Source organism: Gastrolobium bilobum, unplaced genomic scaffold, assembly GCF_033153095.1.
Source record: "Gastrolobium bilobum isolate Gb01-03AN ecotype WA unplaced genomic scaffold, APGP_CSIRO_Gbil_v1 utg25016, whole genome shotgun sequence".
Lineage (NCBI taxonomy): Eukaryota > Viridiplantae > Streptophyta > Magnoliopsida > Fabales > Fabaceae > Gastrolobium > Gastrolobium bilobum.
In genome coordinates, this window is record NW_026897739.1 from 216,863 (window position 1) to 235,203 (window position 18,341).

The following is an 18,341-nucleotide window of genomic DNA, read 5'->3' on the forward strand; positions in this document are numbered from 1 at the left end:
AATACATAGTTATAAGGGGTGACTTAAGACAAGCTTATCTCAAGTGGCTGGAGAAATAATTATTATATATATAGATGTTTACATTTCTGTAACTACTGCACGAGCAACAATCAAATACTTGCCATATATATACATGAAAGCATTAAATGCAGGAAATCATAATCATACAAAAGATGAAAGCATTAAATGTAGGGAATCATAACTATACATCTGTCGTTGTTGTACGTAAAGCAACTGTAGAAATGATTTTACCACACACACACATATATATATATATATATATATATATATATATATATATATATATGACATTGATGCTTTCAAGCAATGTTATTAAAATCGGCCCGATCATTGACCCGGTCGAGGTACCGGGTCACTGGTTCAACCAGTGGGTCACTGGTTCAATCGCATGACCCGATAATTATATGTAATTTTATAATTTATATTAAAAAATTATAAACATACTCAAATATCTAAAAAAAAATGATAAAAATTTCAAATATTTTAATACAAAAAATAATAAATCACATATTATTATCAAATAAAAAATCAAACAAAAATATAATGATCGTGATACGGGACTTTAGGTTCATAAAATGACATCTCTAACTATAAATTAATTCAAATTTTTATGTATAGTACATAATAGAGATAATATTAGTGTTGTAGGTACATAACTTATGTAAGTCAATAAGCAAAAAAATATTTAAATATGGCTATTATGATTTTTTTTGAAAAAAACTAAAATTTGGATTTTTTTTTTGGGACCGGGCCGGGTCACCGGTTTTTTTTTATGAAAATCGACCGGGTCGCACCGGTTCTGATACATGACCGGTCCATTGCTTCAACCGAATCGATTATATGACCAGTTTATCGATTTCTGGATCGATCCGGCCGGATCGGTCTGGTTTTAATAACTATGCTTTCAAGCAACTTGCGTAATGCTAACCTTTAAATATATAAAATTATGAATTCTGCTTTATTTTCGGGGTCGTCTATCTAACTAAAAATTTGAAAAAAAAAGTCGCATTTTGATATACATGATATTAGAGGCCATTATTACTTTAGTCATGATTATCCATTGAATGGTTAAGATTGAAAAAATTTGCGTGGGGTATGTGTACGGGCATCGTGAATTGTTTAATATTGTATTAGAAAATTGCTAAAAGAATTAAGCATGGCCCAAAAATAAAGTATATTGTACACATTGGTAGTGTATGAGTACATATTATACTTAAATGACAATGTATTATTCAATAGGAAAAAAGAGGGTAATGACCACTAGGGTGTGATACCCATAACAAGTAGGATGAGTTGGGTTTAGGCTTTCACGGGATGAGAATAGAATAGGGTATCCATCCACCACCCCGCTCGTGCGTGTTATCTATCGGTGGCGGCTAGGCCATGGCTCAATTATCATCATTAGTGTCATAGTGCCAAAGCAAAACCTGTTAAATTGTAATCAATAATAACATCCGTCATCGATTCGGCAGGATATTCAGTCAATGGATTTCCGGTTCAATTAATGGATCACTTAATCACATGAAGTAAATATATATAATAAAGCGTTTGCTTTTTCTAACTTATTTATATTGAGCCCAAAATGACATCGTTTTGAGACGAAAATCAAGGTATTTTTGTAATTATAATTTATTTCAAGGTTATAATAGTCTTTTTCATTATAATTTTTTAATTTTTCAACCCAAAACAACGTCATTTTGGGAGCAAATGTAGATAACTTATCTACATTCACTTTAAAAACATTAAAATCTATAATAAAATATAAAACTAGAAATATTTTAGCCCATAATTAGAATTAGTTTAGTGATAAGTGTTATTAAATTATAATTCACATGGCCTAAATTCGAATTTTATTATCAAAATTACATAAAAGGATCAAATATATGATCGATCCAATACCTAAATGTCAATTTATGAGTCAACCGGTCGTTCGAACGGGCAGGATCAGTTTTGGTAACACAGTGAATCTCTTTGGACTCTCTCCTCTCTCACAAACACGCTCCTAGCTCTAGGCTCAGTAGGCTCTATTGCTCTTTTTCTTCAATTTTAACCCAAAGTGCGATGGGGAGGATTAGCAGAGAATGTGGGAGACAACCAAAAAACATTTGAAGGGTACCAACAGTTGATGTAACGTCTTTTTGGGGTGTTGTGGGCCATACCTATATTGCTTCTATTCCATACTTCTTTTTCCAATCCCTCTCACTCCTCACTATATTTATATCCCTTTACTCGCATCTTTCTCTTCACCACTTCCTACCCTTCTCTTTGACCAACTAAGACTAGCTAGGTCTCAATTATTTGGTCTAGTTGTTGTAGTCACTTCTCCAATGGCTGATTCAGGCTCAGGCTCTTCCAAGAGAATGTGGTGCTCCATCCCCGAAAAACTTCAGCTTCATGGAGCCATGTTGGCCCTGCAGTTTGGCTATGCTGGGTTCCATGTGGTCTCAAGAGCTGCACTTAACATGGGTGTTAGCAAACTTGTTTTCCCAGTCTATCGGAACATCATTGCTTTGCTTTTGCTCCTTCCCTTTGCCTACTTCTTAGAAAAGTTAGTACTACTCTAACAAATTAATATGTGTGTCTATATATATATATATAAATGATCCGTTTATAAATTTTTTTTACAAATTATATTAAATGATTCGTTTATAAATTTTTTTTACAAATTATATTAAATATGATCGGTCATATACTTTTGATTAGTGTATGACCGGTAAGACATAGTGTAGTTTGTAAATATAATCTTCCATGTTTATATATATATATATATATATATATATATATATATATATATATATATAAACAAACAAACAAATAAATAAATATATAATAATATTATAAGTTTTTCAATTTATAGTCCCTAATTATTTGTCTATATATCTATCTGTCTAACCTACGACTTGTTTTCCTTTGTTTCTTTTCCTTATTCAGGAAGGAAAGGCCAGCGATTACTTTAAACTTCCTCTGCCAGTTCTTTTTTCTGGCACTTGTCGGGTATGTCTAATTAATTAAACCATACAAAATTAATTAGAAAGTTCAATAAAAAAAGAATATAAAAACTTAAATTAAGGCCTTATAATTTCTTGTTTTTCTTTTCCAAAATAATATAATATAATTTAGAATGTTCCTGTGGTAATAATAATCTTGCATTAAACAGGATTACAGCAAACCAAGGTTTCTACTTGCTTGGCTTGGAGAACACAACCCCAACCTTCGCATCAGCAATACAAAACTCTGTCCCAGCCATTACATTTCTCATGGCAGTCATACTCAGGCAAGCCCTTAATTAATTAATCAATTTATTATTATGTATATGCCTTACCCCTATATATGTGACACATAAATATTAATGAGAACAATTGCATATATATATATATATATATATATGCAATTTCAGAATAGAGCAAGTGCAACTGAACCGAAAAGACGGGGTGGCTAAGGTGGCAGGAACCGTATTGTGTGTTACAGGAGCAACCGTGATTACACTTTACAAAGGCCCAACAATATACAGCCCAATACCTCCTCTAAATAGCAGCAACACAACACAAGTGTTTGATTTTGGATCACTCTCACTGGGAGATGCAAAGGGAAAAAACTGGACCCTTGGTTGTCTCTACCTCATTGGGCATTGCTTATCCTGGTCTGCTTGGCTCGTGTTTCAAGCACCAGTTCTCAAGAAGTACCCTGCTCGCCTCTCTGTTACTTCCTACACATGTTTCTTTGGACTCTTGCAATTTCTGGTTATTGCTTTGATCCTTGAAAGAGACTCACAGGCTTGGGTTTTCCACTCTGGTGGCGAAGCTTTCACAATTTTATACGCGGTTAGTAACTACTATACCAGTATATTGTAGTCTCCGTAAATCATTGGTTAGATTAAAAAAAATAAAAATAAATCACTCCCAGCTAAATACGACTAGTGAGTGCGGGGTAAATGTAGTTTTTGTACGCGGCTTTATTCTTGTATAATTGCAAAGAAATTATTTTTTGGATTCGAACTTATAACCTTTTAATCATGAATGAACATAATCATTGGTTAGATACATTTAAAAAAATTAAAATGCTTGGTCACTTTCTTGTTTGTAATTGAAGTTTGGTGTCAAAAGTTTTTTCAAAAATTGCATGGGATTGAGTTGTGACATGTTATACTTATATATACGTTGGTAGAGAAATGAGCTGTTTTTATTTTAATTTTTAATATGTATTGCAGGGAGTGGTAGCATCCGGAATTGCCTTCGCTGTTCAGATATGGTGCATTGACAGAGGTGGCCCTGTGTTCGTTGCTGTGTATCAGCCTGTTCAGACATTTGTTGTTGCCATTATGGCTTCCATTGCTTTAGGAGAAGAGTTCTACTTGGGCGGGTTAGTCCTTAGCTCTCTAATTATCCTTCTAGTTTTCTTGATATTGATGATTTAATATGACCTAATTAACATGAGAGATAAAAAAAAAAAAAAAAACTAAAAAAGCTAGAGAAATTTTTAGATAAAGTATACATTCCAATCAATAATTTGCATAGGTAAAGACATACGTTAAAGTTAAGTGCATTTCTATGTTCTAACTTAATACATATAATATATCACACAATTCAACTGGTACAGAATTATTTCAGTATAACCAATGATTTTGAGTTCAAGTGTATGAGAACACAATTATGTTAAAATTTTGTAAGGAGCACTTTGCCGCTCATTTAATCCTACCGTATTCGAATCGGACTGGTTGAGTAATTGATGAATTAATGGGTAAGAAAAAAAAAAATTAGACAATTCAACTGTTAATTTAAATGTTCAAGATAAATTGTGTTTGCTTAAAAAAAATAAAATAATTCTCTGGGTATCATATGTAATTAAAAATGCAGGAGATCTAGATCGAAACACCCACAAGATAATAATTTCAATTTTTAATGCTTGATGACTTTGGCCACATATTTTATATATTTATACCGAGTCGAAATGACCTAAAGCAAACATGATGAAGAGCACTTTTGGTTGTATGAAGATTTACAAAATGACAAAAGTCACTAAACGACAAATGAGCTAGAGCTGAGGTACTGTTTGTTGCCTTTCGGTGAGAACTGTGAAGGGCTTCAGCTTTCAATGATTCTACATTTCATAGGGTTAATAAAGTTTGAAGAATTATTATATCTATTGAATGGAAGATCGTGTCTCGTGTGTTTCTTTATCTCGTATGCTTTCTGCTGCTCCCTTTTATTTTACTTTTTTCTAAAATAATATTCTTTCTAATTTGGTTCTTGCCTTTGTGGCTGGATGTGAATTTTTTATGTTGTAGGATCATTGGGGCAGTGGTGATTGTGGTGGGACTGTACTGTGTATTGTGGGGTAAAAATGAAGAGAAGAAGGTTGCAAAAGAACAACTTGTGCTTACATCTTCAGCAGAGCATAGCATCATAAGGCCCGCAAGCCACGCCAAAGCATCACTTAATCAACCACTCCTCTCTTCATCAACAGAGAATGTCTGATAAAGGGAATCATAACTTTAAATCACAGCATTTTCTGGTGAGATGAAAAAGAAAAGAGACAAATGATGCCAGTTATACATTACTACTACCTTATGTGTCAGGAAGTTTGTGTGTGCACGAATCAGTTTTCATCTTTTCCTCTTTTTATTATTTAAGTTTTTTCTTTCAATTCAAATGCTTTCTTAGTAGATCATTTAGAATGAGAGATTTAATGGGAATGATTGTAACGGTGGATGTCACTTAAAGTGGGGCCTAGAGCCTGAAATCCCATATGATTCTATATGTTAATTTATGGTTTGGTTTACGAAATGAAATTATTTAAGATATACAGTCAATATCATTATGACATGACCGGGAAGGGACAGAGAGACCCACATAATTTCTAAGACGTGAACTCCTGTTTCGAAAGTAGGCTATAAGCATGAAGATGTTGATAAGTGATAAATAGTCACCTTCAAACGGAATCATCATTACCGTTGGATTTAATCAAAATCTCTAATTTCATTATTAGTAAGTTTAAATAAAGAGGAGCATGTTGGTAAAATATCAAGCACAAATAACTGGAGCCATTGCGGGTGTCAGAAGTAACCAGAAAGAAAGAAGCTCGAATTGAAGCACATATAATGTGCTGTGTGCATGTGCTTTAGCAATGACAGATCGAGAGTATGTGACCGCATGATTAATTTTCTGAAGGTTTAATTTATTTGCATTCTTGATGTGGAATAATTAAGCTCACTTATATAGATTTGTATCTAATTATATACATAGTGTGTCATCTTGAGATGTAGCGAAAATTTAAATATATTATCGTATTACCTACATCTGTTCAATAAAAACACAACTTCTGACATATTTCCTAAAGAGAAAGAAAGAAAGAAAGAAAAACTAAATTTTTTGTATTCCTAGAAATATATACTATGTAATTTCATTTTGGACAGGAGTGATATTCACTAATCACTACTCAGTGCAACGGTAGTGCCAAAAAGATATACTTGTGATGTAGGATGTCCAATCGGTTTTGCATTGTCTCCATTATGTCGTTAGCACATATAAGAAGACATGTATATAAAATAAGGAAATAAGGACCAATATATAGAGTTGGTTTATGAGATACTGACATGAGGCTACAAGCCAACATGTCGTTGTTAATTCTTGTGAAGACACGGACTACTTGACAAAGTTCTAGGTGAAATTTAAGTATATTCAACTACTAGATCCAAGGTTATACCATTAAAGGCTATATGAATCATTAGGATCTATGATCAGATATCAAGTTAATCTCCTTTTTTAAAAGTTTACTTTTGTTAAGATGATCGATAGATGCTTTTCCTTTTCTGATCAAAGCGAAGGGCATCTCTATCTTTTATTTGGTTTGCTCTTTTTCTACACATCTTTTTATCCTTTTGCTTTACTAGCCGTGTCAAAAGATCCTTAATGGTCATGAGCTGTTGAGGAATGGGCTTAAAATCCCTCTCTTTTACACTTAAATTACCAAGGTAAGCGGTGGGAGATTAAAGTTACAAACCTCTTACTGAACGCGCATAGATCTTACGCGCCAAATTTCTTTTCTCTGAGAAAACCTTCTGCCATGGGAGAAACACGATCAGCCTCGACTGAAGAAGAAGATAACTTGAATCGAAGTATAAAAAAAGCCGAAAGGGCTGGAGATCCAAGATGATGTGATGGATGAACACATGCATGGAGGAGATCCATGCTCTCCGGGACCTCTAATGGGGGGAGAAGTAGGTTCGGCAAGCAAGCCATTGACCCCTGGTAAGGAGACTGATGAAGCTGATCCACCTTCTAGTGGATCCTCAGGAACGAACAGCGGTCAGAGACGCAAGATTGTATCCTATAAGGATAAGTTGATACGGCTTAATGGAGTTGATGATATGTCAGACAGTGAAGATGAGGACTGGATGGAGAAACAAAGAAGAGAAGAAGAGGAGGAGGGCTTGCTAGAGGAGGGTGCTGATGATGGTCTGGAGGACCCTCTTTGTCCTTCGTACAAGTTTTCGAAGAGTCAACATAAAGAAGACTGTAGACAGTGGAGGAAAGCTCTCATTATTAAGCTACTGGGGAAGAAAATGGGAGCCCGTTTTCTGATGGCTAGGCTGGTGAGGTTGTGGAATCTTATGGGGATCTACGAGGTCATCGACATGGATAATGGATATTTGGTGATTAGGTTTCAGAAGGATGGTGATTACAACCATGTTCTTCATGAGGGGCCATGGATAGTGGCTGACCACTATTTGACAGTGTAGAGGTGGAGGCCATTCTTTAATCCTTATGATGAGCATATGAAGAGACTTGATATCTAGATTAGAATTCCAGGTTTGCCTCTGGAATTTTATACCACCCATAATTTGTGGAAGATTGGTAGTATTTTTGAGGGGACTCTCAAGATAGACAAAATTTATCTGAGGAGAAATGAGATAGGAGATGGGGACATCACTGAGAGAGCTAGGTTTGCTCGAATCTGTGTTGAAGTGGACCTTAGGAAAAGTTTCTTGTCAAAATTTAAAATAGGAGGAAGAGTGCTGCATGTGAGGTACGAGGGACTCCATATGATTTGCTTTGCGTGTGGCATGTATGGCCATAGGAAGGATTCCTGTCCTAGCTCAGAGGGTCAAAAACATATCCCTGAAGTTGGGAGAGCTGGGAAGGAGAATCAGAAGGGGGTTGAGAAGGAGAAAGGAGAGGTGCAGCTGAAGGAAAGGAGGAATTTGGCAATTGGATGGTGGTCCAGAAACCAGGAAGAGGGTGAAATATGAGAGTCACTCCAGTCAAACAAGTTGTAAATAAGGAAGGTAGTTCTAAGCCTACTGAAGAGCCAGGGTCTTCTGTGATTGAGAGTTCGGGTGTTGGAGTTTTAATGAACTCAGATTGTCCAATGGAAGAAGTTGTCCCTGAGGGTGGTATTAAAACAGTGGGGAAAAAAAGAAGATGTGGTGAATAAAATAAATTATGGAGGTGGAAATAGGAGGAGGACAAATGAATCTCCATTGATTACTAATAATGCTGGGCTTGACAAGCAAAAAAAAGGAGGAGGGAAGGTTAATGTGACTAAAGCTACATGTGCAGGGCCTACTAGGCTGCAGAAAAAAAAAAAGAATTCAAAAGGGACTGTGAATAAGGGTTATGGTTCAGAAAATCAACCTCCTAGTTCAGTCATGGTGGGATCTCAGAAGGGGGGAATAGGGGCAGAGGCCCTGACAGTGGAATTCTTCAACCTGCGAATGAGATACCTATCCAGCCTACTGGAAAATGCAAGGGATAGGGGACTTGGAATATGATGAAGTCTAGTTTGTGTGTTCAGAATGGTATGGAACTGGATCAGGGGAATATAGCCCTGGGTGGGGCTAGGAACCTCAATAATAGCTGATGGGCCAACCCTTTGTGGTTGAGGTACTTTTATTTTTTTGTACAATTACTTTTGTGAATCTTTGCTCTTGGAACTGTAGAGGGGTGTGTAAGAAGGAATTTCATGCACTGATTAGGGATTTGAAATTTAGATTTAATATTAAAGTTTTGGCTCTGTTAGAAACTAAAATTCAGGGAGACAGATGGGAGACTATTATTAGGAAGTTGGGTTTTCCAAAAAAAATTTAAACAAGAAGCTGTGGGGTTTTCTGGAAGAATTTGGATTTTATGGGATGATAGAGATGTGGAGGTGGAGATTATCCAGTTTCATCAACAATATGTACATACTAAAATTCAATATTTGGAAGATAAAAAATTTGACTTTGTTACTTTCGTTTATGGAAGTCCTAGGAGGACTGAGAGAAGTAGACTTTGGGAGGACTTGGAGGAGTTGGCTGAGGTGATCAATTCTTCTTGGATCATTCTTGGGGATGTCAATTCTGTTCTGAGCCCATATGAGAAGGTTGGGGAAAGGAGGTGAGTTGGAAGAGTATTCAGGATGTGAAGGAGTGTATGGAGATATGTGGTTTAGCTGACATTGGCTATAAAGGTCCAAGTTTTACCTAGAAAAGGGAAAGACTTCAAGAAATAATTGATAGAGCTTTTGCTAATGAAGAGAGGAACTTAGCCTGGCCTAACAGAGTTCTAGGCCATCTGCCTTACTTTAATTTTGACCAAAGGCCAATTTTACTTAGCTGCTGTCATGATTCTCAAAGAAAAAAGAGTGTGAAGCAGTTTAAATTCCTGGCTGGATGGCTAACAAGCTCTGATTTTGGGAATATTGTTAAAAATTGCTGGGATAAGGATGTGGATTGGGTGGCTGCTAGAAAGGAGTTTGAGGGGGAGGCTACCAAGTGGCATCAGAATGTTTATAGAGAGGAAATGAGACAGAAGCATCGCATTTATGCTAGAATTCAAGGTTTAGATCTCCAGCTGGAGCCTTGTTATGACAGAAATCTTGAGAGGCTTCAGGAAGATTTATAGAAAGATTTGGAAAAAAATTTCTTAAGGGAGGAGTTAACTTGGTTCCAAAGATCAAGAGTGAAGTGGCTAAAATTTGGTGATAAAAATTCGAAGTTTTTTCATTCAACTACTGTGGCCAGAAGGAGATTTAATAAGGTGACTGCCATCAAGGATGATTCAGGAAAATGGCTAATTGTGGAAAAGGAGATGGTGGATACAGCTGTAAGCTATTTTGAGAAGTTGTTCCGAGCAGAGGGTGATGATTATGAGGAATTTCCTATTAGAGATGCCTTTCCTAAGATGGAGGATCTGGAGATGAATAAACTGGCTAGAATTCCAGATGATGAAGAGATAAGGAAAACTGTTTTCAAGATGGGCAGGTTTAAGGCTCCAGGCCCAGATGGGTTGCATACAGTTTTTTTTCAAACCCAATGGCATATAATTAGCAGGTCTGTGTGTGATCTGGTCAGAAGCATTTTTGGTGAGCCTAAGAGGGTGCAGCTAGTCAACAAAACTCATATATGTTTGATTCCTAAGAAGGATAATCCTGAATGCATGAGAGAATTCAGGCCCATCAGCCTATGCAATGTGTCTTACAAAATTGTTACTAAGATGATTGCTGAGAAGTTGAGAAGCTGGATGCCTAATTGGGTTACTCCTAATCAATGTGCCTTTGTGAAAGGTAGACATAGTGCTGACAACATTCTAGTTGCTCAGGAGATTATTCATTCGATGAGAAGGAAAAAAGGAAAGAAAGGATGGATGATGATTAAAGTTGACTTGGACAAAGCCTATGCTAGGCTTAGCTGGGAATTCATTCATGAGACTCTCAAAGACATGGGGCTGCCAATTGATTTAATTTCCTTGATTGATAATTGTGTCAGCACCAGTGATCTCAACTTACTTTGGAATGGACAGCCCACTAGATACTTTAAACCTTCTTGTGGAATTAGATAAGGGGATCCCTTATCCCCTTATCTATTTGTCCTTTGAGTGGAAAGACCAGCCCAGCTAATCCAAGTAGTCACTGAGGTAAAAGCTTGGAAACCAATTTCCTTGGGAAAGAAGGGTCCCCCCATTTCCCATTTATTTTTTGCTGATGATATCATCTTGTGTGCTGAAGCCTCCATTGATCAAACTCATGTTATCAATCAAGTTCTTAGAGTTTTTACAGGGTGTTCTGGTCAGAGAATCAGTAAAGAGAAAACGAGGGTTTTCTTTTCAGAAAATGTGAGCTTCAGAAGAGCTAAAGATATAAGTGATTGCCTTGGCATAAGATCTACTCAGAATTTGGGGAAATATTTGGGTGTGATGTTGAATCATTCTAGAGAGAATAGAGCTACCTTTGGGAATGTCATGGACAGGGTTAATAGTAGATTGAATGCTTGGAGTGCAAAATCTTTATCCTTAGCTGGGAGGCTAACCTAAGCCAAATAAGTGTTATTTGCCTACATATGATATGCAGACTGCCTGGTTACCTAAAGTTGTGTGTGATGATAATGAGAAGCATTGTTGCGTAAAATCGGCAAGTGCACTGATCGTACCAAGTAATAAAAGGGTAAGTAGAGTATCGTCTCCACGAGGATTGAGGCACCAAAATTATTTTAACTATTCCTTTCTTGTTGGATTAATAAAATTGGTTTTGAGAATATTTGTGATTGTAAAAATTGAGAATTATTCAAGACTTGTGAACAATCCAAAGAGAAAATTGAAAACTTAAAATAAAAGGTTTTTGAGAAAATACTTTAAAAGCTATTGCAGTAAAGGACGTCAACACCTTTCTGATCCCCACCTTTCTGATCTCCATCAGGTTTGAATGAACTGGTTTAAGGCTCAAAAGGGCTTAACAATGGGAATTCTTATAGGTAGGCTGTTTGGCTCTAAGTTAGCAAGAATAAAAATGCCCTTATCATATCAGTAATGCATGCAAGCCAGAGAAACAGTTCAAGTTCTAGAAACTAGTACAGTGAGGCCTCTCTAAAAAAAAATAAAAATTGTTTAGGCTCAAATCCTCACAGTTATAATTCAAACTAGAATCTCAATTCAAAGTTTCACATCAAGCATTATCCGAAAATTTTAACCAAAACAGTTATAAAAACGAGCAGTCATCATTCTTAGATAAAAACAATTAATTGCTCACAGATATCATGCTTCCTCTAACTCAATCTAATTACTTACTGAGTAAGCTTAAAACACTCTGGGACTGCTTGTTCAGGAATACTCTAAAATTTTTCTCTTTTTCTTTAAAAATTGAATCTAACTAAAAACAGCAAATAAAAAAAATTGAAGGTTAAAATATCTCCCCTTTTTCAGAAAATTTCTGTTTAGACGTCTTTTCCGTGGTGTAGTTTCGCAGTATTTAGCAAGTCTCGCATACAGCATGCGACAATTCTCAGATTTAGAACGTTGTTGTCCTCAGCAACAACTATACTGGTCGAGAAGCTAATTCTGCCAGGTGGAACACACAAACACACTTGTTAAACAGTAAAACAGAATAATCATCAGAGTGTACTACATAAAGAGAAATAATTCAACCAACTAATCCAACAAAATACTCAAAACAGCAAAATAAAATGCCAAAGTAAATGTCATGGTGCAGTGAACTGGCGCTCACAGCGTGGGTTTCACGCTGTGAGCGTGGCACTTACTGCCTCATTTTTCTTGATGGAGCTCACAACGTGGAATTCACGCTATTGACGCGAGTATTTCTTGAGGTTTCCACGCTGATGGCGTGGTTACCACGCTGTGAGCGTGGAACTCACTGTCTCTTTTGGCCTTGTGGCGCTACTAGCGCCAAATTGGCGCTCACAGCGCCAATTTCCAGATTTAAAATTTTTCCATATGGTCACTAATTCACCACTTACTTGACTTATTAAAAATTAAAGTATCCTAAGAAAATAAAATAAATAAAATAAAAACAGAAAAACAACTATTGGGTTGCCTCCCAATTAGCGCTTGTTTAACGTCACGAGCCTGACGTACCCCTTGTGATTTATGGTGGTTGGAAACATGCTACCATTGATGACCCAATCTTCTTGATCCAGTATTGTTTCCTTCCATGATCATATGCATGTGGATGAGGATGAGGGTTCTCAGGAACTTTGAACTTAGTCTTCACATGCTTTTCCTTACTCTTGGGCTTTTCCATCTTAACCTTTGGCTTGCTTTCTTTATACTACTAATGGACTTCCTTATTGATGATAACAGGATATTGTTCTTCGTCTCCCAAGAAAGCATACTTAAGAGTTTGAGGCAACTCTTTTAATTCCACCTTTGGTACCAATGTAGCTGAGTCATCTTCTTTCTTTTCTAGCACCTCAAAGACAGTTGCTCGTTCTTCTTCTGGAGCAGCTTCATCTAGAGCCTTCAACTCTTCTTCAAGCTCTTGATAATCACTTTTCTCTTCCATAACCACCTCTTCAAACACTTCAAGTTTGAAACAATCACTATGATCAGAGGGATTCTTCATAGCATCGAAAACATTGATAGTGATTTTCTAATCATTCATCCTAAACTCGAGCTTTCCTTGTTCTACATCAATCATAGCTCGAGCTGAGGCCAAGAACGGTCTACCCAACAGAAGGGGCATTTCACTCTCTTCCTCCATGTCTAACACGATGAAATCAGCAAGGAAGATGAACTTGTCAACTTTAACAAGAACATCTTCTATGATTCCATTAGGTCTCCTCAAAGAACGGTCAGCGAGCTGTAGAGAGACCATGGTTGGCTTCAACTCAGTAATTCCCAATGACTTGTATATTGATAATAGCATCAAGTTGATGCTTGCTCCGAGATCACATAGTGCCCGACCAACATTAGTGTTGCCTACTGCAATTGGGATGTTGAAACTCCCAGGATCTTGAAGCTTTGGTGGGAACTTCTTTTGTATGATGGCACTGCACTCTTCAGTAAGTGCTACTGTCTCACAATCCTGTAACTTATGCTTTCTTGACAATAAATCTTTCATAAATTTAGCATAGTTAGGTATATTAGCAAGAGCTTCAGCAAATGGAATATTAATATGCAATTTTTTAAACATATCTAAAAACCTGGCATATTGTTGCTTCTGTGCTTGTTGCTTGAGCTTCATAGGATAAGGAGGTTTCTCAAAACGAGAAAAATCCATCGGTTGCTTTGGAGCTTCAACAGCTTTCTCCTTTGCTTCTTCTTTGTCTTGCCTTGCAGGTTCTTCTTTTTCACTGGCAGGTGCTTCTTCTACTTTCTCATGCTGAACCAATTTTGGCTTGTCTTGAGGAGTGATCACAATCCTACTCCTGGTTACAATGGACTTGTAGTCTGCCTTTGGATTCATAATTGTATCTCCTGGGAACTGTCCTTGAGCTCTTTCAGCCAACTGCCTAGACAACTGGCCTATTTGACTCTCCAAGTTTCGGATGGAAGCATCCTGGATCTTGTGGTAGGCTCTTGTCTCAATTATGTGATCATTAGTGATCTTGGCCAGTTGTATCATCGCTTTCTCCAATTCGGATGGCTGTTTTTGTGGCAGAGGAGGAGGTTGCAGATAGTTGTTGGATTTATAATCCAAGCCGCTCCCTTGATTCCTCCTTTGAAAGTTGTTCCCTTGACCTCCATTCTGATTTCTCTGGTAACTTTGGGTATCCTGTGGTGGCCTTGGATCATACCACACTCCATTGACTTGGAATGGTTCAGCTTCATTGAATGTAGGGCACTCATTAGTCTCATGTGGCTCTTTGCAGTACTCACAGTTGAATACATTAACTTTAGATGAGATCTGCATTCTATCTAGCTTGGTGTTTAGACTGGCTAGCTGTTGTGAGATCATCTTTTGCTCAGCTAGTGACGCATCATTGTTCCCCAGTTGTATAATTCCCCTCTTGGGTTGAGTGGGCTGAACTGGATGAGCTTCCGTCGAAGCATTATCGTTCCGTGCCATGTAATCAATCAGTTCCAGAGTTTCAGTTGCTTTCTTCCTTCCTATGGTTCCACCGGCTACACCGTTGACAACCATCCTGGAGTCGGGTGTCATCCCATTATAGAAGACTCTGCCCAGGCTGCACAAAGTGTCTCTACCGGCTGCTGAATGAAGTTGGTGATCTCGTTCACCAACTTGTTGTACTTTTCTCGCGAAAAATGCTCAGCAAAGAATATAGCTGCTAGATCATCCCATGTTCGGATACTGTTAGGGGCTTGTCGGTCTAGCCATCTGAGGGATTTCGTGGTCAAAGCAAAGGGAAACAGCCTGAGTCTGATGGCATCATCAGACACTCCATGATGCTTGGTAGTGTCACAGATTCTCAGAAATCTGTCCATGAAGTCGTGAGGATCTTCGTAATCCTCTCCACCGAAAGGGTTCTTCTCCACCAGGTTTATCAGATACGGGTTGATGTCGAAATCGTTGGCCTCTATCTGTGGCCGGACGACACTAGAGTTTGGCCTTGTGAACATAGGAGCCAGAATTGAATCCATCAACTCCGCTGCAGGTGGTGGAGTAGGCGGAGGTTGATTATTAGCAGCCATCACTAATTCTTTGTGTGGCTTTGAACCTGAAGATTCTTCTTGCTTTTTTTGCTTGGCTTGCTTCCGATTTTTCTTTGCAGTTTTCTCGATTTCTTGATCAAACTGTAAAGAATCTCGATGAACTTTACCTCGCATAAACTACAGCAAAAAGGTCAGTAACAAACAAAATCCGATAAAAAAATTCAAAAGTTAAAAATAAATTAGGCGTAGTCAATCCCCGGCAACGGCGCCAAAAACTTGTTGCGTAAAATCGGCAAGTGCGCCGATCGTCCCAAATAATAAAAGGGTAAGTAGAGTATCGTCTCCATGAGGATTGAGGCACCAAAATTATTTTAACTATTCCTTTCTTGTTGGATTAATAAAATTGGTTTTGAGAATATTTGTGATTATAAAAATTGAGAATTATTCAAGACTTGTGAACAATCCAAAGAGAAAATTGAAAACTTAAAATAAAAGGTTTTTGAGAAAATATTTTAAAAGCTATTGCAGTAAAGGACGCCAATACCTTTCTGATCCCCACCTTGTAATATTAATTAATATTTGCATTTAATTATTCATTGATCAAACAATTCACCGTCTATTAATTGGTTAGTTAAGCCCTAATCCCTTAGTGATCTTAACTTTATTAACCCTATTAGAATCCTAATCCCTTAGAAAAATTTTTTCAAGTTAATCCTTTAACCCAGTGAATTTTCCACGTTTGCAGTTCATGTAGCCTATCCCTAGTGCATACATGAACTGTTATTTTACCCTTGTCAGGAACTAGAATCCCAATATTCCTATTGAAAACCCTAACCCTCGCAATCCTAATAGAGTGATCAATTCTAAAAGAATTAAAAGATGAAGAACAGGATAAAATAAATGCAATTTAAAATAATTAAATATAAATTTAACCAAACTACATGGGGTTCACATCAAGGGTTGTGACCTTTACCACAATAATAAAAACTAGCCAGACATATTCATGCCTGACAATTCAAAGTATTGAAAAGAATTCATAAATAAATAAAAACCAGAAAATTGGAGAAGAAGATTGCTCTGCGTTCTGCCTCCGTCAATCTCTCTCTGTGCAAAAGTTTTTTTTCTCTTGAGTTCTGAGTCTCTATTTATAGAGTCTTTGACCTTGTGGAGAATCTTGATCTAATCTTTTCCGCATCTCAGTGCAATCTGTCTTTGATTTAAACAAGGATTTAATGCTGATTGTCTGCATCTCCCGCGCCACTAGCGTGGGAGGTTTTCTTCAAAATCGTGGAGCACCACGCAACTAGCGTGGTTGCCACGCTGCAAGCGTGGACTGTTTGAGGGTCTGGCACTACTAGCGTCAACCCCACACTAATAGCATGGTAGCTTCTGCCTGAATTGGATTTCTGGCGCCACTAGCGTGAATCCCACGCTAGTAGTGTGGATGCCTCTGGCTGAAAAGCTCCTTTCATGCTTTGAGCGTCATACCCATGCTGTGAGCGTGGGCCTTCACTTTTTAGCTCCAGTTTGTCTGTTTTTTCTACGAAATCAACATAAAATCAGTATGCAATCTCTTATTAAGATTTTGACAGATCAACAGTGATTATTGCCCTTTTTGCTTAAGATTTAATCAACATTCTTTCTCTTTTTGGCTTAGATTTCGTTATATGCTGAATGCATATCAAGCATACTCGTGGCTTTATATGGGGATCTTCCAAGGATAAGAGAGGCACTCATCTTGTTAAATGGGAGAGGATGTGTTCTGCTAAACAATATGGGGGTGTTGGGTTGAGGGATTTAAGGAACTCTAATCAAGATTTTTCTATGAAGGTGGGGCATGGACTGCTGGCTAATAAAGATGCTTTGTGGGCTAGAGTCTTGAGGAACAAGTACAAGTTAGAGGATAGATTAACTCCTCAGATCTCAATTCCTGACAATGCTAGTAATATATGGAAGGGCATATGCTCATCTTGGAATAACATTTTGGAAGGGACTAGGATCTTAATTGGTAATGGCAGAAAAATTAGATTCTGGTATGATAGTTGGGTCCCTGGTTTTGGCAAGCTTATTGAAAGAATTATTGCTGCAGTGCTGGAAGAAGACAGTCTATGGGATGTGGCTTTCTGCGTGAATCAAGATGGAGAGAGGGATTATGGGAAGCTCATGAGATACCTCCCCGTTGATGTTTGTGAAGCTATAATAAGGATGGAGACACCAAAGGAGGAAGGGGGGATGACAAAGTTTTTTTTGGAGGCACTCAAGCAATGGAATTTGCTCTGTGAAGTCAGCCTACCAGGCTATTGAGACTGAGCTGTCTGTGATGCAGGTTCAGAATCAGTGGTGGAATCTAGCCTGGAATTGGAGGGGTCCAAAAAGGATTAAGCATTTTCTTTGGCTTCTATTGGGAAGCAATATACTAACTAATGAACAGAGATGCCGTAGACACATGGGTGGGGAGGCTCAATGTTTTAGATGCCAGCATCCTTGTGAAGACTGTAGCCATGTGATGAGGGATTGTTATTGGGCTAAACAGGTGTGGAGATGTCTTATGCAGAAATCCAGGTATGATTTCTTTTTTGCTGATAGCTTTGTGGACTGGATTCATAATAATCTGAAGAAATGAAAGGATAATGATCAAGGCCATACATGGAGACTTACTTTTGGAGTCACATGTTGGATGTTTTGGCAGTCTAGAAATAATTTTGTGTTTAAGAAGGAAGTTTGTCACCCTGAATTTGTTAGTCATAAGATCAGGATTTATGTTCAAAATATAATCTAGGCTGAAACAACTCTTGATGAGGCTGCTATTAACTCGAAGCATAAGGATGATATTAGAGTTCAATGGAACCCTCCTGGTAATGGCTGGATTAAGATAAACTCTGATGGTGCTTGCTCTCTTGATGGAAGCCGAAGTAGTTGTGGGGGAGTTTTAAGGAACAGTGAGGGAAAATGGTTGTTAGGCTATATGAAAAAGGTGGGGCAAGGTAATGCTCTTAAGGC

General features: G+C 37.5%; 2 protein-coding genes across 2 annotated transcripts; one reads left to right on the forward strand and one right to left on the reverse strand.

The window, feature by feature from the left end:
* Positions 1-2,348: 2,348 nt before the first annotated feature.
* LOC133309684 (protein WALLS ARE THIN 1-like) lies at positions 2,349-5,548 on the forward strand. Its single transcript, XM_061510475.1, has 6 exons — positions 2,349-2,569; positions 2,953-3,015; positions 3,179-3,295; positions 3,419-3,842; positions 4,229-4,380; positions 5,306-5,548. Exons 1-6 carry the CDS (start codon positions 2,349-2,351, stop codon positions 5,493-5,495), a joined length of 1,167 nt encoding a protein of 388 aa, XP_061366459.1. The 3' UTR covers positions 5,496-5,548.
* Positions 5,549-13,377: 7,829 nt separating this feature from the next.
* LOC133309678 (uncharacterized) lies at positions 13,378-14,871 on the reverse strand. The gene is made up of 3 exons (XM_061510469.1): positions 14,469-14,871; positions 13,995-14,252; positions 13,378-13,709 (listed from the first exon to the last, which is right to left on the reverse strand). The coding sequence occupies exons 1-3, from the start codon at positions 14,869-14,871 to the stop codon at positions 13,378-13,380; spliced, it is 993 nt and encodes a 330-aa protein (XP_061366453.1).
* Between the last annotated feature and the right edge of the window lie 3,470 nt (positions 14,872-18,341).